At 37.4% G+C, this 26648-nt stretch overlaps 3 protein-coding genes across 5 annotated transcripts in view; 1 reads left to right on the forward strand and 2 right to left on the reverse strand.

Moving 5' to 3' along the window:
• Window positions 1-10063, reverse strand: part of HCF136 (photosystem II stability/assembly factor, chloroplast (HCF136)) — a 14739-nt gene extending 4676 nt beyond the window's left edge. For 2 of the 3 annotated variants that reach the window (XR_005506817.3, XM_008813069.6), the window contains exons 1-6: window positions 9608-10063; window positions 7938-8173; window positions 6235-6365; window positions 5527-5659; window positions 3230-3352; window positions 1670-1744 (exon numbers count right to left, since the gene is read on the reverse strand). Coding sequence is in view for 1 of the 3 variants with exons in the window: in XM_008813069.6 (XP_008811291.4) it covers window positions 1670-1744; window positions 3230-3352; window positions 5527-5659; window positions 6235-6365; window positions 7938-8173; window positions 9608-9941 (1032 nt within the window). In the remaining 2 variants the exon portion in view is untranslated. The remainder of the gene's footprint in view (window positions 1-1669; window positions 1745-3229; window positions 3353-5526; window positions 5660-6234; window positions 6366-7937; window positions 8174-9607) is intronic. The other variant, XR_005506816.3, reaches the window with a different exon arrangement.
• A 5243-nt stretch (window positions 10064-15306) lies between these two features.
• On the forward strand, window positions 15307-20339 carry LOC103722476 (uncharacterized). Its single transcript, XM_008813048.6, has 3 exons — window positions 15307-15968; window positions 16255-16388; window positions 19369-20339. The coding sequence occupies exons 1-3, from the start codon at window positions 15774-15776 to the stop codon at window positions 20108-20110; spliced, it is 1071 nt and encodes a 356-aa protein (XP_008811270.4). The 5' UTR covers window positions 15307-15773; the 3' UTR covers window positions 20111-20339.
• The window catches only part of LOC103722461 (ENHANCER OF AG-4 protein 2-like), a 36898-nt gene continuing 27255 nt past the window's right edge, over window positions 17006-26648 (reverse strand). The window contains exon 14 of the transcript XR_015969475.2: window positions 17006-20608. The gene's annotated coding sequence lies outside the window, so the exon portion shown is untranslated. The remainder of the gene's footprint in view (window positions 20609-26648) is intronic.

Consider the following 26648-nt stretch of genomic DNA (forward strand, 5'->3'; position numbering starts at 1 on the left):
TCCAATGGTTCCCTTTCCTTCCCATAAATAGAGGAGTTAATTAATTTATAATAAATAAATGCAAACAACTGCAAGAAATTACAAAGGATTGCATGAAAGAGGAAGCAGTGTTAACATACAAAATATCCCCTCAAAGGCATAGCTAGCCAAAAAGATAACTGTAAATTATAAGATGCAAGCAAAATCAATGTTGGCGGACAAAATTTTACGCTTAACGGAAAACTATTCCCATGCTGTGAAGAAATTGAGTCATTCACAATCCAGGCAATTCAAAGTCACACAACATATCAACAATTGACCCAAACAAAGTTGATAGAGCATCATGGAGTAACCATGTGATTGGAGGCATATAAGTGCGATATATGTAGGAAGTCAGAAAGAGTAAAGGTTTCTCATGCCAAATGGAGCATGGAGATGCATGAACGACTAAGGCAGATTTCAGAGGACATTGGAGAAGTTAACAGCATCAGGTGCATTCTAGATGATGGAAAAATTGAAAGTAACATAAAATCTTCTAGATTAACCTGCAGCTTGAATTAGCAATTAAATAAAAAATTGTGCAGTTGGTTTTAAAGTGTTTTTGGCCGCTGGGTAGTTGCTGCTCGGCATTATTGTTTATAACTGAGGACTGGGTTTCAGAATTATGGTTACTCTTAATGGAAACAATCATCTTGATTTTATATAAGATACGTGCCACTTTGGTTACCAACTTACCATAGTTTCCCTCTCTCATCCAAAAAAAAGAAAAAAAACTTCTACCATAGTACATTTGGACATCTACAAATAAACATGTCCATTTCACAAGTTGAAAAATTCTGGATAGCATGTCAACTCGTCATGTTATGACAGATACAGTGGCAGAAAAAGAATAGCAGGATTCATCATTCTTCAATGTACCAAGTGCCAATGCAATGCATTGAATAGGAAATGAGATCAAATTGAAATTCGGTCTAATAAATAAAAGCATACAATGATGGCATGCTTTTTACCAAGAAAAAATTAAAGAAAACCAACATCAAAGGAAAAAAATCATTGAAGAGCCACGTCAGATATATCACAAAATGTTGTGTTCAGGAACACCAAAAACAAAAGATTAAGAGAAGAAAAATCAAAAAAAAAGTAGAAGTGACAAGAAAGAAAAATGTATCAAGATTTGCCTCTGATCAAATCCAGAAGCCATCTTTTACTTGGAACTAAACAACCGAACAACATTAAACAGCAAGAAAGTGGAACAACACAAAGCTTAAGGTTGTAAAATATATAGTTAGAATACTGTATCTGCCTATGGCCCTATTGACGCTTGGATAACATTAGAAGAGCCATGTTCATATATCCCATAAAATTCCAAGACAACTTTGCTGTAACTATTTCCATAAAAAAAGAAAGAAATTTCTGTTGCAATTATCACAAGTCTTGATGTCCCATGGTCACCATGGAATGGCCTCCCCTGCACCTACGAAGTGATTGGCCTGCATAATGGGTTTGATACCTTGGCTTCCCTTAGGTCTGACATGATTCCACCTAAGAAATATTGCTCCTAATGCATACCAGTGATGTTCCAAAAAAAAAAAAATGCATGGCCAATCAATGTGTAGGCACAGGGAAGGCCACAGCATGACAGCCACTTTGGAATGAAGCTCAATTATTGCTAGGGCTTTGAAAGAATTACCTTTGAGCGGTAACCAACATCAAGAATACCAAATCCCCGACTCTGAACAGGAACTTCCTCAAATTCCTCTGTGATCTGAGGATAAGCAATAACCCCCACAATCAGATATTTATTCTTCATTTTAAACCATATAACTAAGCAAATACTATCATGCATGTAATTCTAACCATTATTCATTAACTATGAAATTTTTTATATGTATTTCGAAGAATGCAGAAAGAGAGATAAATTTATCTAAATATTGTAACAAAAAGGATTATGCAAATAAATCAGGATAACACATGATAATAATAACAATGAAATTTTAAAAGCTCAACCAGCCCTTAATAGCTCACACCCTTGGTTCTTTCAGTTGTGGAGACACCAATAAAAGCTTATCCACTCAAGATCAATGAGGTGGAAATTATATGCCTCCATCACCAAATAGATTTTAAACAATAGTCTGCAATCCATCTTTTTTTACTGTGTTTTGTGCCTACAATCAGTACACTGATCCTCATTAAATCTAATCATTGGTTCTCTCTTTTTCCTTTCCTAGTAGTCAAGCCTTAGTTTTGCTTCCAGCTACAGTGAGTTACCAAAAGAATTATAACTTTAACACAAAATTTCTGGCTCCATCCCTTGGTGGAAAGGAGGGTTTGTCCTCCCGTCTATAATGTGTCGAAATGGAATGGATCTCTCGGAAACATTAAGAGGTGTTGCTGGATTGAAGAAAAGTTTTACTAGGTCCTATGACACAGCAAGGTGATGAAATTTCAAGAATGTTTTATTCTTCTGTTATAATCTTCATGATGATATACTTGATGGATTACTAACACATGAATTCTACAACGGTGATAAATAGCATAGAACTGCAAATATATATAACTAGATAGTTGTGCAAATAACCTTGGTAATTTCAATAGAATAATTCAAATGTTCACATGATAAACAATAGTCACGTAAATCAGACAGACATCTATTGCTATTAGACATGACATGCATGTCAGGTTTGCATAGAACATGACATCTATACTTGATGGCTTACTAACACATGAGTTTTACAAGGATGATAAATAGCATAGAACTGCAAATCCATAAAACTAGATGGTTGTGCAAATAACCTTTGTAATTTCAATAGAATAATTCAAATGTTCACAGAAGAAACCATAGTCGCGTAAATCAGACAGACATCTATTGCTATTAGACATGACATGCATGTCAGGTTTGCATCTCATGAAACTCATGTGTCATAAATTCAGAAAGTTGATAACTCTATGAGAACAAAATCATGAAAAGGTCATTGTTTCCTGGTATCATGTGCCAATGAAGAACAGTATATGTTATATAATCATATAAATCATGAGTGTCCAGATAAATATTAATATATTTTGATAGTTGAAGAAAATGTCTGATATTCCCCTTAGTGTCACCTGTCACCAAAATGTAATGGACAAACTTGTGCCTGAAGAAAGCAAATGAAATTTTTGACAGACATCAAATAGCAAAAAGGAATTTTGGAGGTCATATTTTGACTTGTACTTTTGCATCAATGTGACAATAATTTATAAATGCAATTACCCCGGTGCCTTTACTGAGGTAAAGCCCACCACCACGCACTAGAAGCCAAAGACCACCATCAGCCCTCCATCCCATATTTTGAATTCTCCGTGCAACTGCTCTGTTATGAGGTTGCCAGTAAGGCTGCAAATTTATACAAAACAATCAACAATCAAGACCGTCTACCATCAATGAACTAACTAAATGCTTCCAGCACATAATAAAGGATACCCTCAATTTGTTGAGCAAGACTAGCAGGATACAGTAGCAACAGAGGCTACTAGAATAATGGAAAAGAGATCCAACAATCCAAAAGTGTTGATTCATGATAAATTCAATGGTTTAGAATTCACTATACAATTTTTTCCAATAATCATTTGATTCCATTATTTGTTGTCTAAAGTGTCAAAGGAGCGAAACCAGAGCATCAATCAAGCAAATGGTCCATATCTATCATTAAAAAATAAGCTTTCTAGAGTCCAAGTTGAGATCTGAATGTTAGGAAGAATTGTAAATTGATTAGCATTTTTTCTCGTCAAAGGCACTTTTCATGGATTATTCTTCACATAATAGTAATGTGAACAATGAAAAGGATTTGTTCACTATTTCCTTTTAGAGTCCAATAGAGACCCACTCTTGGGTGACAAGTTTGTTGTAGCAGATTTTAGGGACCTTGGAGTCAAATAGATGGATCACCAAAGGGAAGTTTAATGAATTTTTCAAGAGATTCACTTTAAGAATCCTAGACTAATTGGAGAACAAACCATGGAAAGGCAAAGACAAAGGCCCTTGGCCAGGCATTAGGAAAAGCAACATTAGGTTGGTTTCTTAAAGATGGATTGAAGGATGGATTCAGCCAACAATTTCCTCTCTCTCTCTCTCTCTCTCTCTGTGTGTGTGTGTGTGTGTGTGCGTGTGTGTGTGTGTGTGTTTGTCCTCCCCCACCTTTCTTTTCCCTCTCCCTCCCATCTTGTTTTTAATTCTTATTTAATCTTCTTTTCCCAACTATTTTCTCCTTTTCTTACTTAATTCTACTGGTACTCTTCTTATCTGCCGATTCTCTTCACTATAGATATCTGCATTTTTCATGTTCCTTTTTGTGCTGAGATCACATATGCTGCTGTATTTAATTTTATATATTTGTCCTTTTTGCATAACATACATATCTGCACAGTTTAATTTTATGTAGCTAAAATTTATTAATCAAACAACTGCCTTCACAGGTCACCTGGTTAGAACATACACCTCCCAAGAAGCTTCAGACAGAAATTTCTTGACCCCTATTTTATTTATGATTACCAAAAAATGCTTCTCCCCCCAATTTATATAACAAGATAATGTCATATTTTAACCCAACGCCTAGTTTAATCCCTTTCCTCAGGTCCACCTACACATTGCAAGACATCCCTCATCAGTTCATCTATCAGTTCAGAGTAACACACATCACTTATGAGGATGGACCTATTACATATTAACACAATGCATTTCAGTGAGTAAAATTAGTGTGTGCGTGTGCGTGTGTGTGTGAGAGAGAGAGAGAGAGTCGTAGGCCTATCAACAGATTTAATAACTGAATGCAATCTGACCAGATATAACACATTAAACATCAATTTATTCAAATTTTACATCATTGAAATGCAGTGCTCAGGTTACTTTTAAATATCCAAACCAAATTTCAATCCAAATTGAAGTAAAATCATTATTTGGATGTCAAAAATCCTATTAGATTCACATTCAGGCCTCAGAATCCCTACAAAGTAGCCAGACCCTGAAGTCACTGGACCTTGATCCAATATTAGCAGCCATAACTGCCGCTTTGACATATTCTAAATTTTATATAGGGGACTGAGATGAGATATCTTAATTAGTTTTTTTCTTTTAAATAATTAGAGGCTGTCATAATTTTGTTTCTCTTGTTAGTAGTCCTGTAGGAACAAAATACAGTTTTTTTAAAAAAGTGACTCACTCCATAATGGATGCATAACTCATTGTATAGATTTATGTTTAGGCATGCAAATACCAGTTGCAAAGATGATTTTTAGAACCCAGTTTTTTTATATTTTAAATATCCGAAATTTTGTCCTTACAGTCCTAAAAGAATAGATAGACGTCTAGTGATTGAATTAGACTCTATTTCGAGCTATTTTAGGATAAACATAAATGTTTTCTTTATTTATTTACTGAAGTGACTGGACCAGATCCGTTGATTTGGTTGCAATGAGATTTTCTTTTCTTTTCCATCAGGAGAGAACAGGAATGCATGTGCTAACAAAAATTATAACTAGGGAGATCTCAGAAGCAACATATGATAAGCACACCTGGCCAGGTTCCCAGGTTAAGTAGAAGTTCCCACGACTTGAGACAGCAACATATCTGCCATCAGGAGAGCGGTTTACTGTGTTAAAGGTTCCTGTATAGTAGCTTGCACCACTAATGCCACTAGAAACTGTTCTGCATGATACAAGATAGTATGTTAGTTTAACTATGTAAGAAATACAAAGCAACATAAAAAAGGTAACTTTGTGGTAAGCTCTAAGTGATAAACACACCAAGAACCAAGTTCATGGTATTGGTTATTTATATACATAAGAGATAATGCAATATCAAAATGAAATTAAAAAAGTAGAATTTTTGGTCATCAAAGATGCAGATCAAATATTGATTACCACATGAAAAGGGCTAGCAATCAGTCAAATATACAGGCTAGAGCGAACCACATGCTGGCCCAAAAACACGATGACAAACAGGTTGCAGAAGAAATAAAAACAAACATTATTGGGAGCTTGTGATCTTTATTCCCTAGATGACAAAACATATGGTCACCAATGCATGCAATATTAGTGCCTTTATATTCCCAGCATTCACAAAAACCTCAACAGTTTATATGACGAGATCACTATTTCTTAGCTGAAAAGGCCACAAAGCACAACCAACTAACGAGGCTAACACACATTCACATTTTTTCTAAATTAATACATATGGTGGAGTAGATTAACATGATAAGAAACATCAAACAAGAAATATACCGGTTAAGAGTAGCTGATACGGTCTCTTGCACAGCAGCCTTCCAATTGTACCCTCGATTTGATGTGACATAGATTGCTCCTTCATCAGTGACCATTTCTGCACTCTTTTCGCCAATTGCTTTGATGTAAACCTGCAGTGACAGTAACATATAGTTTAACCAAACTAAATCTTGTTTGGATGCCGTAATTAATCGAGAAATGATATCCTGCTGGTCAAAGGACTCTATAACCCAGATTTTCCTGCAAAACTGCGGATGTTTCTTCCTGGACCTTGAATTCAATTTCTGCAATTTCAGTCCAAGTTTTGGAGTTTTGGCCAAAAATGGCGCAAAAATATTTTGAATATATATTAAATAATAAAATTGAAACAATATTAAAAATAAATTATGGAACATGTTTAAGTATATAAGCATTCTTTTGGACAAATATATGTGTATGATCTCACTAGCTTTAGGCTGAGACCACAAAATGTATACAGAGAAAGATTGATAAAATAAGAAAAATAACAGAAACATGTTATTTTATTATTGTCAGGAATTCATTACATGTTCTAGTCACAATGAGACAATTTTCGAAATTCTTCATACATTTATATTATAAAGTTAAATTAGTATATGATTATTAAGAAAGTATGGATAATTTTAAGAAATTACGGCGTCCATATTTGTTTTATTCAAAAACATGTCAAGCATACATATAAATCAATATTCACTATTGACTGTTCACTTAAATAGTCAGTTTCAGCTGGTACCGATTGAAACTGAAAGAAACCATTCAGTTTTGATCAGTTTCGTCAATTTCAGCAATTTCACCAGTTTTGGTTAAAACCATATAGTGACAGCCAAAATATGTAAATTAATGGATTGTATGATTGGAGTCATTTAAAACAAATTATTGTTTTCTGAAACTTCAAACCTAGATTCCAATGGTAATGGTGGCTTCTTGTACATCACTAATTTTAGATCAACATCGAACTTATTATCTGTTGTGCAGATTGCTTCCTTTTACTGGTGGCTATGGTTTTTAATAGTCATCTAGTCTCAGATATTTATCTGTACTACCTGAAAGAACTCAATTTCCAGTAATCTTCTTATATTATCAATTGAACTTTACTTGCAACCAATAATAGTTAGATAAAAAAAATCCAGAGCAAAAGCCAGCATATGAGCAGGGAAACATCAACATACCAAAACAGGCAGGCAATAAAAAAAAATACTTACAAATGGGAACAAAATCTGAAGATTATGACCATGTGGTCATATTTTTGTTTGGATGACAAAAGTTGAAATGAAGTACTAAAGAGCAAGATTCACTTTTAAGACACTGAAGCTGATTATGCACGGACAAATAACTACAATGGAACAGATGCTATCCAGCATGTAGTATATCTCTTACTTATTATTATTATTATATGGAGCTATGCATTATAAGCACAAGGCATGTGCATATATGATATTTATGTGGTGAGAAGAGAGTCATATGTCATAGAATTTTTACGGTAACCAGGCACAAACTGAACATAACTTATCACCTATAATGTTGATCTATAGAGAAGAGACCAACTGCCTAGTGCATCTACAGAAAGTAAAGCAACCCCATAAGCAGAAACAATAAAATGCCAGCAGAAATTTTCTCAGATATAAACATTAGATAATGCAGAACACATGAGGAAATGCCTGTGCTAATCACAAGAGTGCAGTTACCATATCTCCAGGAAGTTGTGCACTCAAAGGTATTCTTTCCCAGCTTTCTCCAGCATCTGATGTATACAACAAAATTGCAGGTTTTCCAACAATCCAACCTTCCTTCCCCTTGAAGCTTATGGAATTGAATCTGTAGTTAAAGTCATCATCTTCCGCAGAAGGTATGGAGCGTGGGAGCCAAAGATTTCCTCCATCTTTAGTCTCCAATATAGTTTGTCTTGTTCCCAATAGAAAACCTGAAGGACATGGACTAAACCTTCTAAATTTAATTTTCAAAGAACATGCATACAAGTTTGGTTGGAAGAGGGTGTAGGACCATAGTATGCCTGTAATTTCACGTTCTTCCTTCACCCTACCATACTAAACTAAAGGTTGCAAACCATAAAGGTGATTAACATTGTACAAACTAAGTCTGCCCATCAAACAAACAAATAAAGAATTAAATGTTGAAGAAGTTAAGGGGATAGAGGAAGCTAGAAGTTAGATTTATTGAGATGGAAACAGATCAAGTAATCCCAAGATTTTTGGGATACTGTGATTCATCTATATATGGAATATGGTATCCCATAAATCTTGAAATAGCAGGATGAAGGATTTCTCTGGTCCTCATACTATCCTTCCTCCTCCTCAAATGCTTCACCATATATTCCTACCTGTGCAACCTATCATATGATGTGGCAACCAGGCATTTAAATAACCCACTAAAAGAACCTCTAGACATCAATACTCGCACCACAATTTTGCAGAAATATTTGCGAACTTAGAAATGTGGCTAAAGAATTTCAGAAGATTCATAAAAACCTTCGCTGAAACAAACTAGAGGATGATGTGTCGATGATAATAATTTGAATAAATCCTGACGAGGGAGTGTAAAATGGAAATGTGCTTTAAAATTGTTGACAAACATGACTTGGCATTGAAAGACTTTATAATACAGTAATAAGAGCAAATACATTGTACGGATCAGAATATTGCACAGTTAAGAGGACACAGCATAAGTACGAATTTACTAGCAAAGAAAAGTTTGCTTAGGTCAATGCATGGCAAACTTTGAAGAACAATTAAGAATGAGTACATTAAATAAAGAAGCTGGTATAGGACAATAAATTTTAGCAAGTCATGTAAGACACAAACAAGAGTATACATGGATCTTAAATCTTTTCTCCCTAAGAACAGGGGAAACCTATGCAGAGCTGAATTGATGAGGAAGCTCACTGTTTTTTGAAAACAAGATTCCTGACATGGAAAATATATAAACAGAAAAAAAAGCTTTTTAAAATTGATATGGTAATTACATAGAAAGAAAAGTTTTCCAAGATTTCCTTTCTTATATGTCAGAGAACTGAACTTTGTATATAGTTGGTAATTTTCAATGAAAATTGTACAGTCAGTATTGCTGGTTGAGATGTGGTTGCTTGGCCCTCTTAGAATCAAATTCCAGTTCAAGATTCGCAATCAGAAGAGTAAGTTAAGCAGCAAATACTATGGCCAAAATAGCTTGAGATTGCAGGGTTCCATTACGATGTTCTACACTCAATTTCTTTCAAGATTAAAGAAAGCACCAATTCAATCGGGCAATTTTCTAGAAGGTTCTAAAAAAATCAAGAAGTTTCCAAAAAATCAAGGAAGGAGGGTTTGGGGCAACAGAGAGGTGTTGATCGGAGAGAGACCGTGGTTCATGTCGTCGGGGACGAAGGCGATGTCGAGAAGGACGACGCCGGGGTCGATGGGGAGGTAGACGCGCTCCCATTCAGAGAGGTTGGGTTCGTCGGACCTCGCGGGCGGCGGCTGGAGGCCAACGAGGGGGGCGAGCAAGAGGGGGGCGGAGGTGGTCTCGGCTATGAACCGGCGGCGAGTCTTGAGGGAAGGAGAGGAGGGGGAGGGGGAGGAGAGAGAAGCGCGAGGGAGGCGGAGACGGTGGCTACGCCGACTTATATAGGAAAAAGAGAAGAGGGAGGGTTTCAGGAGGACGGGGTTTGAATCGGTGAGATGGAGGCTCGCCATGGGAAAGGCTTCTCCAAGGCTCCCGGTTTCTTGGTTTCTCTTGGTTTCCTCTTATCTGGTTTCGCGGGCCTCACGAAAGCTCCTCAGTTCTTCAGCGGATAACACCGTTGAAGAGATGGAATGGTCCCACCTTGGGAAACTTAAAATATATGGTCTTGATGCGCACATTAGTTCGCAGGCATGGGGATAAAGTCCGATATACTGTAAATTTATATGCTGTAGTCTAATGGAAAATTATAGTCCAATATACTGTAAATTTATATGTTAAGGAAAGATGGGAGAAACGTAACCAATGATTTCATTCCCTTTTCGTTAAAATTTATCAATATTTTTTTGCAAATTATTAATATCTTTTTTTTTCATTCATCGGTATTTTTTAGCAAATTATTAATATCTTTGTTCCTTTGCTATGAGATTGGGTTTATTAAAGTGATCCACCCCAAATCTCGAGTAATTCACCTAGTCTAAAGACTCTAAACTCTCAAAACAGGTCTCAAAATAGTCAAACTTTAAATAATTTTCACACAAAGTACAATTAATCATTATAAAGTATAAGATGACCCAAAATGAGAAGAAATTAATTATAATTTAGAATTTAGAGCCCAATGGTGCTGATAGTATTCTGGTACAAAAGTGCTGCTGATTGAGTTGCTTCTTTTGTTGTGCACATCTTTTTAAAAAAAAAATTAGAAAAGTCTCGACTCTATTTTTTTCCCTTTCAGTTGTTTTTTTTATTAAAAGAAAAAAACACATCTCTCCTCAGGTCGATGGACGGTGGGAAGCTTGCAGGTAAATGTATCGTTATGGCTTTTGCTGCACGGCAATGTGGGACTACATAAACGAACAACGAGTACCACACCAAGGCCAACCGACACAACACTACGAAGCTGCAATACCGCGTAACAGAGCCGTTGAGTTGGAGACTCGGAGTCCACAGGAACCGCTCTACTTAGACTAAGAAATAATCGGGCTGGTTGAAATATAACAGATACTGGATTGTAGAAACCATGTAACGTGGAAGAAATGTGAACCATGGGCACAATTTTTAGATCCATGGGGACCAAATGCAACACAAGATAGCTCTGAGAAATGTGTTTAGAGGATGATGGGGAAAAAGTTGTTTATGGATCTGTCCAGAATCAATCGTGTGCTGAAGGCAAACCAGAAAAATGGCAGCATGGTGGATGGCTGGTACAGAGGGGGTGCGGGCTTCGTCATTCAAGGCCTGAATTCGAGCTTGGTGGTGGTTGGCTGTTCGTCGATCTATGTAACCTCAATACACCTGAGGTGGAGTTGAGAGCAATTTGGGTAGGCATCACCTATGCGCGGCAAGTGCTAGGAGCTGATCATAAAGCCGTCGAAGGTGATTCGACCATAGTAATTAGATGGATTTAAGGGTAGACGAGAGCTGTTGTTGTCCACCCGCTTCTTCATGATATATGAAACTGAGGAGTGCGTGTCCCTAGTGGCTATGCATATCTATAGAGAAGCCAATGGAATAGTTGATTGGGTTGCTTCTTATGTAGCTCGGTATTTGGCCGACTTTTTGTGGACTAATTCACTATCCATTCTACGACCACTTCGGGATATTTTTACTAACTCTTTGAAATATATTCATACCAGATATGTATGATCCATCCGTTCTATCCAAAAATAAATAAAAAAAGCCCAAATGTGTTTCCCTTAGATTTGGCGAATATTATTAGGGACCTAAACAAGTGTTTGTTTTCTTTGCACAAATACATAAAATGTGCTCGAGATGTAAGTTTGCTGCCTTTCCTATCTTCATTTCAATATTATAACCAAACTAAATAATTTATTCCTGTGATTTCTCTAACTTATCACACTCTATCAACCTTTAGGAACTTCATCACCACATCTAAGATTGTTTGAACAAAAGATTCATATATCTCACATCTCATTCAACACCGAAAATTTCAGAATCAAAGATTAGATGACTGCACAATGACACATATTTGAAAGGTAATTCGCGATTATTCTCTACAAGACTGGTCACTCGGTCTTCCACCACCAAGTGAAACATGTACTGAAGAAACTTCAATGAAGATAGAAACAGCAGTGCTTGTCCATTTACGTACTGTTTAGCAGATTGTCCGGAAACAATATTTTAAAGCCAGTTAAAACATCAGCTAGTCCTGAATCAAGAAACAGCCGTCTAGATGCTGTTCATTATGCTATTTCTTATCTATTACAGTATGCTTCAGATATTTTTCATCAACAAAATATCTCCAGCTCTCAAAAATATAAAGATATAAATATTTAATTACTAATTGTTTTCTACTTATTCTGAATCATCTTTTAACTTATTTTATTCATTCTCATAAGTTTTTTCTTTAGTAAACACAGCATTTAATAATCTTTAAGATAACTACATGCCCACGCATGGTGCAGGGCATCTTCTAGTTATATATATATTTACTTGAGCGTGAAAGCACCTACCGTAATATGTAGATCAGCAGATTGAATCAAACCCTCTTCACAACAGTGTCTCTCTTCATTGCTCAATAAGCAATTTGTGGTTGTTTTTTCTTGCTTTAGTTGTTGATATTGTACTATTTTTTGTCCATTAGGAAGGATCGAGTGAAAGATTACCAAATCATTCATGTAAGCTAGGGTGCAACCAAAACCACTTTTAACAAAGGTACCAGCTTACCAAGCTGTTAAAGTTTTTTGATGGTGATATTAAAGATCTGAGTTTCAATCTCTTTTATCAAGACTTGGGAGAAAAGGACTAAGATTTTACCTTTTAATTCATCGTTCATGGACGTGTCATCCAATAAAAGAATCTTAGAACTATTTTTCTTTTTCTGGCAATGACTTTCTTACAAACATTGAATGAAAACCACGTCCACAACTAAAGTCTTTGATAGAAATGTTTAACACCAAAATTTATTGGAATAAAATAGAAATAAAAAAATTACAATAAAAAAAAATCCAAGTTTCCAGAGCTCATAGGTGCAGCTTTTATATGGAAATGTACTAAAAACAGTAAATATATCCATGCTATATTAAAAAAAGCATTAGAAGGGCTGCTGCGTCCGTCAAATTCGATCATGAATGGAATATCAATTAGTTAGAATACAAAATTTTATTAAAAAGAAATAAACTATATAGGTAAATACAAGCAAACTACTACTACTCCACGTGGGAAAGGTAAATATAAATAAAAATATTAAGTACATATAAGATAAATAAATAAATTTTGATATCAAGCATCACCATCTTGGCCTTCATGATGTTTGGATCGATGCATGACTAAGTATTGTGGTCCATCGACATCAAGGCATAGTTTGTCATCATGCCAATGACTTGTATCTCTTAACAATAAGGCCCTCTGCCACCACGGTGTTGTTGAGCCTGACATTGGGGAGGGCGAGGAGTCCAGCATACTTCATGTTATAACTTACAAAACTAACCTAAAACGTCATAAAATTATTTTTCACGGTAGCAGTACCGACGCTTTTGCGATGCTTTAGAAAATGTCGGAAATCAAACTCGCAGCGCTTGTTCACGTCGGTAAATCCATTAAAGTGTTGACAATGCTAAATGTTCCTATAATGGTTGACCTAAAAGTTTTACTTGAAGAGAGATTATTTTTCATAATAGCTGTTCCGAATTCAAGTCGATTATACTCATATTACTCTACATTTGATAGTCCAACTAAATTAGTACTCATTTTCTATATTACTTTAATGCTAGTGAAAAAATAATGAGTGAAACTAACATCCAAATTCAGCCAACCATGTGGTCGCCCTTGGCTGCTAAGCATGTCACCTTATTGTTCATATTGAGGGGCACGAGTTTTGCCCCTCATAAGGTAACATAATTTGGATTCAAAACATGATTAATGGATTCATTCAGGCTAAGGTAATATAAATTTTTTCTTTGATTTACAATACGCATAATACTTATATTTACGTTTGATGATGAAGTGCTTGCTTTAAATTTGGAAAGGAATATGGAGTACGGGCTAGCGTAGTCCACTACACATCAGCTGGCACTACGTGCAACACAAGATGGGCTTAGAGAGATGATTTTAGAGGATGATTCAAATAAAGATTTTTACAAGTCCATTTGATATTGATGATTGATGTAGCTTCGATTCGTCAGCTTGTGACTGCTACTGATCAGAATGGCTAACCAAAATAGTCGAGCAGAATAGTCGACTAGACTAAGCGACTTGATCAGCCGACCAGCAACAATGAGCCACGTATTACCCTTTTAAAACGATTAGAAACCATTGAGAAGACGATTATAATCCTATGCATTTTTGAGACATATTGTGAGATGGTTGTAGCTCGTTTTGCATGTTGAGCAGTTGTTGCATGACTAGATAGTTATTGCACATACGATGAATATAACATGCTCGATCTTTTGGGATAACAACTCTATGCCCTCATATATATATATATATATATATATATATATATATATATATATATATATATATATATATATATATCGGACCTAGAGCCTAGAGGACATCCAAATAAGAAAATCTATGCTTATTCTATGCTATTCTTTCTTACTCCACTTATTTCTCTCTTAAATCTTCATTATTCTCAAAAAACTTAGTCCAACTTAGTCATCAAAGGACAACCTTCGGTGTTTTCTCCCATATTTGCAGATTGGACATCTAGCTCCGAACCAGTCCGAGCAGAACCTCCTAGTAAAACCAATCACTCATCAATCGGAAGCCAACCCAACCTCAAAAATCTTATCTAGCCAAATTTTGGCGGCAAAAAATGATGTACGAAGCCCTTGTGTGTCTTGATTTTGACTCTCAAGGATATCAATTGCATCCTATGAGATAAATAGAACAATATATATATATAAGAAATACATTAAATTTGAAGGAACAACAGTTGCCGAATAGCTACAATTTCTTTTTCTGTTTCCTTGTTCCTAATTGCAACTTATATTTATGATGTATCATATAGACAGGGTGATCAGCCATCCAAATAGACCTTTAAATCGATCCACATATGGAATTCTCGATTCCCCTAACCGAAAGCCAAACCCCATAGCAAAGTCAATTGATCCTCTACCAATCCGGAGACCTCCACAAATACAAACAACCACACAACTCTTCAATTCCGTTAAACCCGTAATCATACCCCCTAAAGTCATATCAACGACTACTTTGACGTCATTTATATAAAACCTTTCTACCGTATGGACCACCGAAAACAACCTGCCAACTTCCGGCAGCTCGCAAACTCTGACCCAAAATATTATATATCGGATGGTCAAATAACACTTGGCGAACGTGCACGTGACCTAAAAACGAAGATGGTAGGCACGGTGGGAAGACCATAAAAGAAGAGTAGGAGTACAAGGGCAAGATCGTAATAAAACAATGCGGCCACTACGCGGCGGCACCGACTCCGCGAACCGCGTTCACGCTGGTGAAAAAGGCACCGCGGCAATCATCAAAAGAGTTTCCTAAGCGGCAAAGAGCTGTCTCTCTCTCCCATCTTCCCTCCCGCTCCAAGATTCCAACGCCATTGCTTACGCTATCCCCTTGCCAGGATTCGGCGAATTCCAGACTGTTTTTGCCAAATCCGGTCGAGAGCCCTCCGGAATCGCGATCCGGAGCTCGAGATCTATCGACCTAGGGTCCTCTTGGGTGATCTGGATTCGATTTGAGAATTTGATTCGTTCGGGTTCCGGTTTTCTTGGATCGGCGTCGCGGCATTGGCCGATTGAGGAAGATTTAACTGGATTTTAGGGTTTTAGGTGCGGAAACTCCCGATTTCGTGCGGATCTTAGGTTGTTATCTGTCCCCTAGTTTTCATCCGATCGCCCGAGATGCCGAACGAGGGAGCCCGTAGGAACGGGGCCTCTCGTCTGCTCACTGAGGGACTACTGCTACATGAAGCCGTTCCCCCAACTTCTTCATCTTCGTCGCCGCCTTCTTCTTGTTATCCGGGTACCAAGTATGTCGAGCACCATGTCTCAAAGATGGACACGCTTGCTGGCATCGCGATAAAGTATGGTGTTGAGGTAATTGGAGTTCTCAGACTTGAGCATTGGATTTTAGTATTTTACTTCATTTAGGTGATATTTTCACGAGAGATAGGTGTATTGTGGCTAAAAGGTCCTCTTTCTGTTGTATATATGGATAACACTGCAAGCCATTGATAAGATCTGTAAATTAATTATTAATTATTCTGTATTCCTATAGGGAAAGATGTTATGCTTGAACTATTGATTGTTATTAAGATAAATTGAGATTTGATTTTCTTATATGGATTATGTGATAAGATATGGAAGTTTTTTAATGTTTTAGGTTGCTGATATAAAGCGAATGAATGGTTTGGTGACGGATCGCCAGATGTTCGCGCACAAGACGCTGCGGATTCCTTTGCCAGGTCGGCACCCCCCATCTCCCATCCATCTGAATGGTGCAGCAGCCAATAATAGGTAAATCTTTGCTTATGTCTTTACTTGAACCAGCATTGACTGTTTGTTTACGTACCCTGCCAGCTTGCTTCAATGTATCGAATCATATGTATTGTTCAAAATTTCATGAATGATGTTCATCATTAAGCCTTCAATTTAATGATGCTCTTCAATGCTTACTCATCTTACAGCTGTGAGGGCAAGCTATTAATATTGCTTATTACTGTTCATCTCCTTCCAGGTTCTGTTTGCCCTGCAATGAATTTCATAGATGTCATAGCCATAAACAAAACCAAATGGCAGTCTTTTGTTAAATGCTTAATCTTTCAAGTGCATGCCAAATTCTGAAATCTTTAGTGTATAATTGATTAAATGTATACAGAGAAAATTCTTGATGCTGTGGTAATTTTGTTTCAAGTGAGACATGCAGGAGTCTATCCATTTGGAGTATGATATATTTGCTTGACAAACCTCATCCTAGTTCCTATTAAAAAAAGGTCTTATCTTTCTTGTGGACTTCTAGTTATGCCTGGCCGGTGATGTTACAATATTCCATTTGGTTTGGTTCGATCTTCCATTTGGAGGCAAAAAGTGTTTTTTGTTTTTTGGTGAGGTGGATAATTCATGTAATCCTCATGTAGACACATCCACTGATATCCGAGTACAATAGCTTATGAAGTTGCATAGGTGCAGAGGTGATGGAATCCCAAACAACATTGACCAAGTTATTCACAACATAGGAAGCCACCTAGTCATCTACGCTGTTAGCTTCCCTATAAACTGTGCGGCGTCAAAGGAAGTAAGAGCGGATGTAATCCTCCAAATATCCATAAGAAGAGGATGTGCACTGTCGGGGTGAGCATCTGGTATAGCTATCCAGTTGACCCCAGTTCTGGAGTTCCCCTCCAACATAATTTGGGTTGCCTCCAGCATGGTAATGGCATAGGCGGCTGCAACAAGTTTCAAAGAAGAATCCAGGAGGTTTTCGGAAAACTTCTCTCGAACCTTTGACTACAGGGTACTTGAGTTATCTGGAAATCAGTTTCATGTTGATTGGAATTTCATACTATCAGGTACTCCGTACTCTAGATAACATTGCAGCTGGAAGCTTTTTCCCACAGTTTTAGTTATGACATGTGAATCTGAGGGTTTATTTTTGCTTTATGGACACCTGTAGAAGATAAAGCTTTGTTTTCTAAATGGAAAAACCAAATTGTATGCTTTGATTATGGCATCCTAGTGTTGGGAGACCTGGAAAACCTGATGACAGCATTTCTATCTTTGGGTACACTTGGAATGTTGCAATATCACAGAAATCCTGTGCTGAAGTTTTTTCTTTACCATGATACATCAAGCTAGGATGAAGGTACATTCCGAAGATGACATTACAATGAAGATGAAATATGGGCATGCATTTTGTAATAACAACTGCTTTATGATGTGCCTGCTTTACCAAATATTACTTTCTGGCATTGATATATAACAGATAACCTGCAAGACTAAGTTTGAATGTGAGAGCTTCCATTACTATACCTAAATGAGGGAGTGTAGAGATAGTGCTTGTAAAATATCTGGAAGAGGGACAACTCCTGAATGGAAGTGTAACTTGAAGTTGTGTAGTTGGATAATTTGGATAAAGTTTGTCTGTGCCTTCATAGGAACTCCACTTATCTATACACCTTTGAATTTGTCTTTACAAGCTTCATCTCCTCAGCTAGCATCCCCTAATAGAATTTTTCCATGTTCCTTTTACTTGAGAATTGAGTTCGATGACTTCAACACCAATATGCCCAAGAGTGCAACGTTGAACGCTGATACTTAGTTTTACTCCCATTGTTAGGATGTTTCTTTAGAGCTAAGTTGTAATAGGGCCTCCCACATACTTCATAACCTGATCATAGGACCTTTTCAAAATTTTAGATTTTATGCATAATAGATTTTCTTTTGTATTAAAGAAGTACGCTCATGTTGATTAGAGCATTAATTGACGATAGAAACCAAGCAATCTTTTGCCTCTGTTGCTTGAGGGGGCAACTTTGAGAGCTGCTGAAGTATGTGTCTGAGGAAAAAGGGGACACCTTTTTTAACCTGGAATCTTTGTAATAATGTCTGACTTCTGTTTAATCTTGCGCATTTGACAAGGCATGCCTCAGATTTACCTCTGAGAACCATGTTCCATTATGGCAGTTGGAAAGAGCAAGGTTATTAATGGATATCTTTTTCCCCTTGCAGTAGGGGGCAAAGATATGCTTATTACCATCTAACATCAACATTTGAGTCGGGATCCTGATTAAGCCCTGGAACAACATATGAAATTTTGAATTCTAAATGAGCCAAATTCCTGATTTCAAATCTTCCTCATGTTTTATGAGGAATGTGCTGCTTTACCTCATCTTACCCTAAAGCTCCTTAAAATATTCCTCCTAAATTATTTGAGTTGGAGATGGTATAGGTGTAGTGCATGTATTCTGTCTTTGAAAATTTTTCTATTAATCAGATGGTGCACCGATCACTCGGTATATCTTTTTTGCCGTCATGTCATCTTTGGCTATTTCAGTACAAGTATCTCATCTTGCATGGCATGATCTCTCCTTGCATATGCTCAGACATCTGGAATTGCTGTTTACTGATATAAAGTCCACAAAGAAGACCAAATAAATGGATACTGATGAAACCAAATAGAAGATCGCACACATATGAAACGTTTACCAGATTTAAATTTCTCCCTCTTTCTGTTGTTTTAAACAAACTGGGCTGACACCGATTGTTTTCATAATCTTTAAATTTAAGTAGTTAAACAAATGAGATCTTAATGCAAGGATTTTAAAGTACTTTTAAAAAGTCTACAATGGTTGATCAGCACCTTTTCAATTCCATGTTTGGACTGTCGTCTGTTTGCTGTCTACTCTTGGATAACCAGTTATAGTACTGCCATTCATTGATACTAGCTGCATCATGCATAAGAACATTCAGTACAGCCTCTTTTATAATATTATTGCAGAGAACAGACTCCTGTTCGTCATCCTCGCAGAGATTCTGCTCTAGATTCACTCCAATCGCTGAAGTCGAAACCTCCTCAACCCAAGATCATCTCCCCTGCCATAATCAGTGTGCAGGGATACTATGGTCTCAAGGCCCCTGGAAGGGGTCCAGCTGTTGAAGAAACTGAAATGACCGTTTACAAAATTAGTGGTTCCTTCAACTTTGAAGATGAACCCCCTAAACCCTCACCAGCTTCTGATCCACAACACTTCAACCGCCATAGGAGGTCTGCAAGCCTAACAAATGGGTTCCCGCAGGAAAATGGTGAGCCAGCTGAGATACCAGTAGTTGCTGAAGCTGGGGACAGCAGTGATGAGCAATCAAAGAGTGAGAAGTCTGTCAGGCGACGTCAAAAAGCTGATGCTGATCCTCCTTTGCCCGCCCTAGACTTACTAACGGAGGATAGGGGAGGGGTCGCAGGGAGGATAGGAAAGGGTCCAGCCCCCAGGCCGAAGTTGGGGACACCAATAGGCATGGAGTTGCTCCGGCAGAATGCCTTTTCAACTGGAGACACTTCTGCGGCCAGTGGGTTTGCTGCTGTAAGAAAATCATTGAGCACCTCAAATTTGCAGGAATCCGATTCTGGGTCATCCGCAAGGTCATCTTCGAAGTGGATTTTGAAATCTGATGCTATCACCAGACCAATTTTCGGTGGCTTGCCAAAGCCAATTGCTTCTTGGAACAAATCTGCTCTAGATTAATCATGCCATTATAGATGCCTATTTGTTCTTTCGCCTTTTTCTTCCTTGCCGTCATGTGTAACCAAATGTAAATCTAAGACTCACCCCCCTTTCTGCTAAGGAGGCCTTGATTAAGACTGGTCATATGTAACCTTATAAGGAAATAGAAAATTTCGGCGAACAGGACCCAGCCTGTGCACCACTGATTAAGAACGGCAGAGCTTGTCGAAGCACCATCCTTTTTCCAGTACCACCGTTCTGTGAAACTTCTCATCCATGAAATACGTATTATGAGATTCTGGATGCTTCTTGATGTAGAAGGCTGCCTCTCTTTCGAAGAACTCCGGGCGGGGGAACAGCAAGCACCAGTGCCAGCACCAAAGTTAACCCTATTCCACGGGGCAACAAGCATCCTCTGGGATTTTTTTTTTGGGGACAACCAGCTTGAGGTGGGGAAATAATGTACACAAATTGGCCTTTTAGGATTAAAGACACTGTCCCTTTGAGAGAGAAGCGCGGCTGGAAACGGACAGAAATATGTGATGCGAAACTTACAGGTATACACAGTTAAAGAAGTTCCGAAGGCATGTCCTTTTCCCCGGTACTGGGAATAATACCAGAAACTGTGATATAAACCTCATTCGGATGCCATGATTGCAGATCCAATAATACTCGTATAAGAAAATGATAAGAATAATTGTGACAAAACCATGAGCTGAAGAAACATCAGCGTTTGTTTGCTTAACCTTGAGACAGCATAAAATCCACAGCCATAAAATAGAAGCAGTATATTTTTTGTGATAAAATAGTGTTTGTTTTTTTTTCTTTCTTTCCCTTTCTTTTGTGTAAATAAGTGACATAAGGCCGCCACACCAACAGAGGCGAGTTCATGTGGCCATATGCTGGATGGAAGGCAGATTATCATCTTTTAATTCATCATCACTTCTCTGTTAATTTATCATCTTTTTTCAAGGTAGAAAATGGGATTCAGTAAATGAGTGACAAGTACATGCCTCAAACTCTAATATATTACTTTCCCTTTCTGTCCTCAATGTGCAGGACAAATCATCAAGAAAATCAGAAGGGAAATTCAAGACTACCATCTTCATTAAAAGAAAGAGAGAAGAAATCTAATTGCTCTCACAAAAACTGAAAACTGACATAAGACATTGTGCATTATCAGCCTTTGAATACAGGAATAAAGCACAGGCAACATTGGGACTCAGTATCATGCATGGTAGCCTAAACTAAATAATGCTCTCAAAAAGAGAATCAGATTGAAGCATGCCTAAATTACAAATGAAAGACAATTGTCCATGCTTCCACTAATTTTACCATATCTAGCTAGTCTCTGTTCCATCTTTTTTCGACAGGCCCTCTGAAGGGAGTAAACAAAAACATTTAATATACAGAGACTGGTATGTCAACCATAGATGTAAACAGGATGAGCACAGGCTGGAAACTGTTTGTTATTCAGGAGTTATGAAGAACCAAATACAACTGGATATAAGTACTGATATTGATGATGATGATGGCTTGGTTAATTCAAGAACATCCAGAGGTCTAGAAATTAATTACAGGTGTTCGCTAATGATCCTTCATAGTAAGCAGTAAAGGATTTTTCAGGTACACAATTAACTACAAAGTTTGGATAACCGGACATAAAACAGCCGATTTGCAGAGGCCATGATAATTAACAAGTATCCTAATAAGTTTCCACATTAAGATGAGGGTGCCCAATGGTTGAGCTGGTAAAGTCACTAGATGTTGGTCATTAGGTGCCTGGGTTTGATCCCACCCTCAACATGATTCTGGCCAGGATTTCTCCATCCTAATTCTAAGAAGAGAAAAAGGAAAGAAAAAGAAAACAAAAATTATCCATATTAAGATGATACCAGACATTTTGCTGATTTTCATGAATGAACCATTAAGTCATCCAGAATTTTCCACTGAAGAAAAGAGTGATCAATGTGCATGAACATCTAATGGATAAGGAGAGCTGAATTGCAAAATAAAGACTTGTTTGTTGGGTATGTACTCCAGGAGCAAAAGGAGGAAACCATAAAATGCCAAAAAATAAAGTGGTGAAATGTGAAATGAGGACCGTGTTAAAATCCTCTAGAAATATGTGGAAAAAGACATTATGCAGTGGCCTATGATCATTAAGCAGTATCCATATTATGATGATACCTGACAATTTATTGACTTTCGTGACTGGATTATGAAGTCATAGAGTTCATTTTTCCAACACTAATGGATAACGAGGAAGCTGAATTGCTAAACAAAGGTGAGGTTGTTCTGAGTAAGGTATGCCACATCGTACCAAACTAAATAGTACAAAACGTGCCGATTCGGTACAGGTATGCAATACGGAAAGCGTACTGACACTTGGTACACCGAACCGGCCTGAATTAGGTGTACCGACACAGTAGCAGGGTAATACTAGTGTGGGGCCCGATACCGAGATGGCATATCTTGGTTCTAAGTATGTACTCTAGAAGAAAAAGGAAGGAACAACGAAGAGCCTAAAACAAAAATAGTGATATGTGAGATAGAAAAGATGCAAGATCCTTAGAGACATTGTGGGAAGAACATAGTTGTTACAATCCAAAAAAGGAAAGAGCCAAACAGTTAACTACCCGAAAAAAGAAAGAACTATCTGAACTTAAAAATGCAAAAGATGTGGGAATATGACATACTATATTCAGCGGATTGATCATAGAGAATTTGCAATGTGATAGATGAAGTATGTTGGTGGCCAAAACATACACACACACACACAGTGAGAGAGGGAGAGAGAGAGTCAGAGATGAAATTGAAAAATTTCAAATATATTGAAAAAGCTAATAAAGCTAAACAGGTAGCAAGGCTACATATACAGTTTGTTAATTAAGAATGGTGGTCATATTCGTGGACATCAAAAAATCCATTTTATGTCTGAGTTCTTGTTTTCAAATAAAATGGATTTATGAAGTCCTTGTGTATGACCATTCCCATAATTACAGTGGAGATGGCTAAAAAACGGATGTGACAGATTAAGGCATAAATGCAGTTTGTAAATTAAGAATGGTCATATTCGTGGACACCAAAAAATCCAATTCTATGTCTGAGTTTTTATACTCAACTAGAATGGATTCATGATGTCCATGTGTATGACCATTCACATGTAACTACACCGAAGATGGTTATATATGCAGTTTGTAAATTAAGAACAGTCATATTCGTGGACACCAAAAAATCCATTTTAAGTCTGAGTTTTTATATTTAAATAGAATGGATTTTCGATGTCCATGTGTATGACCATTCATATCTAACTACAGTTTAGATGGCTAAAAAAAGCATGAGGCAGATTAAAGCATTTGGATGATAGCAAAAGAAAGAAATATAGAAAGAAAAGAGGTTTGTAGAATATCAAGGGAAACTTCATTTAATGACTGACTAGTTCACTAAGCAGTTTCTTTTAAATAAGATTTCTAACTATCATGTTGTGGGTGGATGGTGACTGAAGTACTACTCGTCCATGCTTACTAGATATATAAGACATCAAAAAGCACGTGGATTTCTGGCTAGGCACTCAAATCTACAGAGAAGGAAACTCCTAAAGGGTGGTCGAATGGTCCACTTCTGAGGCAATTTGCTTTGCTTTAGCAACCAATTGGCCATTTGATTTTTCCCCTTCAGTTGTAACAAAGATGTAGCAATGATTTGCTTTATATTTATTCTAGAGTTGATAATGCAACCAAATAATTGGATGAAGCCTTTGTCCATTAGAAGGACATAAGAATCAAAATGCTGGGAGGAGGATTGAGATGCTTGTTAATAAGAATAATAAAGGTGACATAAATAGTTGCACCAACCACCATGAAATTAATCTATAAGCCAAACTACATAGTTAAGAGTTGATAAAACAAATTTTGAGAGAACCAAATTGGTTTCATGCTAATAGACAGCTGAAAGAGATTTCAAGAAAAGAATTCTGCATTTCCTTCTCAAAAGATTATGGAGATCCGCATGCGGTTTATTTTATCGACTTAATGAGAGCGTCAAATTGAGTGCCATGAGAAAATTATCCAGCGTGCATTATTATTGCATTTATAAGGTATATTTGGAAATTATTAGCAAAATGTATGACGTGACGAGGCTCTATAGCAAGACAAGTTCCAACATGCAGTGGGCCTACACAAACGACCAAACATGGGCCCATAACTGTTTCCACGTAGGTGCTGTTTGGACTCTTGTAAGTGGAGACGCATGCAGCTCAAGTTGCAGGTACAAGCCAGCCTGCTTGTTTGGATGCCTGCAACTCAAGTTGCGCAATAACTTGCTTAAGCTGCACCTCAAGACTATCTTATAGTAGGTCAATTTGCAGTCAAAATTGCCACAGGACAAATTGCAGCTACCCGAATAGATATCGCAATTAAAAAAAAACAAGATTCTCTCTTCCCTTTTCTCCTCCACTTAGCTGCCTCCTCATTCTCCATCCACCCCCTCAACCTCTACACTGCCATGCGCTGCCTCTAACCCCCTACCCTGTCCTCTCCTTCACCTTCTCCACCCTCCTCAAGGCTTGCACGGCTGCTCACTCCCTCTGCATGGACGCCTAAACCCATACACAAGTCCTAGCCGTCAACGACTTCAACAACGATTTCTTCATCCATAAGACCCTTATCTCCATATACATTGAGTGCTCTGACTTGGCGACACTTGCAAGATATTCGACAGATATCTATCAAAGACACCCCTCATTTCCCCAATCTCTCTTCCAAATATAAGAAGTGAGTTACCTTGTAAGGAGTGACAAAGAATTAGATAGAAGAGTGCCAAATAAATTTGAACAATGTAAAACATATACCATGGATCACGAGATTAGTAGGACAAAACAAGAAAGGTGAGCAAAAATAGTCAACTTAGAAGTGGTTTTTATGGTGGGCTTGGTATGTACCATGTTGAAAAGAACAAAACCATCCAATGGTGAAAGGACAGAGCTTCTGGAGCAAATGCTATAGCAAACTATGCCTTCACCTCTCCACTTATTCCAACTATCCATTTGATAAGATCACCCTATTGGGTTTATAATGTGCCTGCAGAACTAACAAGTCCATAACATCTTTAATTTTGACCATTTATTTGGTTGCTTTCCAGTGGGGCCTAAAGTATTTTTGAGAAGAGGATTTCTCATCACATCCATTCAGCATCAAATATATTGACCAAGAGGTCTACTATCAATCTTAACGAAAGCAAATATGAAACTGAATTTTTTACTATGCCGTCTCTCTACTGTTCACCATGTAACATCTCAATGATCAAACATCACCATGAAACTGAATTTCTTACTATGGCCCCCCTGCACCTGCCCATTTCAATTATCTATGTGACACTGAAAACGTCAACCACAAAAATTTATTATTTCTCCACAAAATTGCATGCCCACACTTCACACCATCATTCCTCCATACTTTTAAGATCTCGATACCAACCACCTTCTCTAAACTGCACCCTATGGAAGTATCTGTAAAATGTAGTCTCAGTTGCCCCTCGATTTACACGCTTTGATGCACAAAATAAAAGGGGTTATGCATGTCTAATACTGATTCTCTCAGCTGCTTATATACTTTATTCACTTGGATGCACCAAATAAAAGGGGTGTATGCATGTCAAATACTGATTCTCTCAGCTGCTTATATACTTGATTCAAATTTGCAGCAATAAGTTGCGTTTATTGCACATTTCAAAGACTAATAAAACTAGATACATCCCTAGTCACAATAGTCTCCACAAGAATGTGAAGCTAATCCACAGTTATTCCTAGAATATGGAGTGTCAGCTATTGCACATCCATCCATCCATCCATCCATCCATAAATAAATAGTGACAGACCTCAAGCTACCCAACCCCCTTAGACCACTCTCTAGATAACTGTCACAGGAAGCTATTTTAGTCTACCTGGTAGATATTATTACATAGCTTAGGCATGATATGAGTATCAACTATCAAACTATAACTAGAAATAATAAGCTTTTTAAATTTATTGATCCTCATTCACCAAGCACTCCTATTAGGAACTACTTTTGATGTCACCTAAGCTTTTTTATATCCTTTTCACAACTTGCATCCAGGTTACCTTAGGTCTTTCCCTCCTACGTCTTTCTACAAAGATTAAAGTACCCCTCCTTACTAGAGCCCCTTGAGATCTTCATTGTACATGACCATGCCATCTTGACTGCTTCTCCAGCACTTCGTCTTGATTTGTACTACTATTACAGTTTCTCTAACGCACTTATTCCTCCCTGTATCCCTTTTAGTATTTCTACACATTCATCTCAACTTTCCTATTTTGCTATGTTCCACTTCTTAGTCATTCAATCATATCAAACTAAAATTTCGGCTCATGCAAGATTTCTTAAACCCTTTGGGGAAAAACATTAATCATGATACTTTGAGAAGAAATTAAATTTTCAAGTTTTACAAAAGAGATTTGCGATCATCCCTCGCAAGGTCTTCTTTTTCTTGCAATCATCCCTCACAAGGTCTTCTTTTTCTTCCTTTTTCAGCACATGAT

This window comes from Phoenix dactylifera, chromosome 10 (assembly GCF_051530095.1).
Source record: "Phoenix dactylifera cultivar Ajwa chromosome 10, Ajwa_hap1_PhDact_Kaust_v1.1, whole genome shotgun sequence".
NCBI lineage: Eukaryota > Viridiplantae > Streptophyta > Magnoliopsida > Arecales > Arecaceae > Phoenix > Phoenix dactylifera.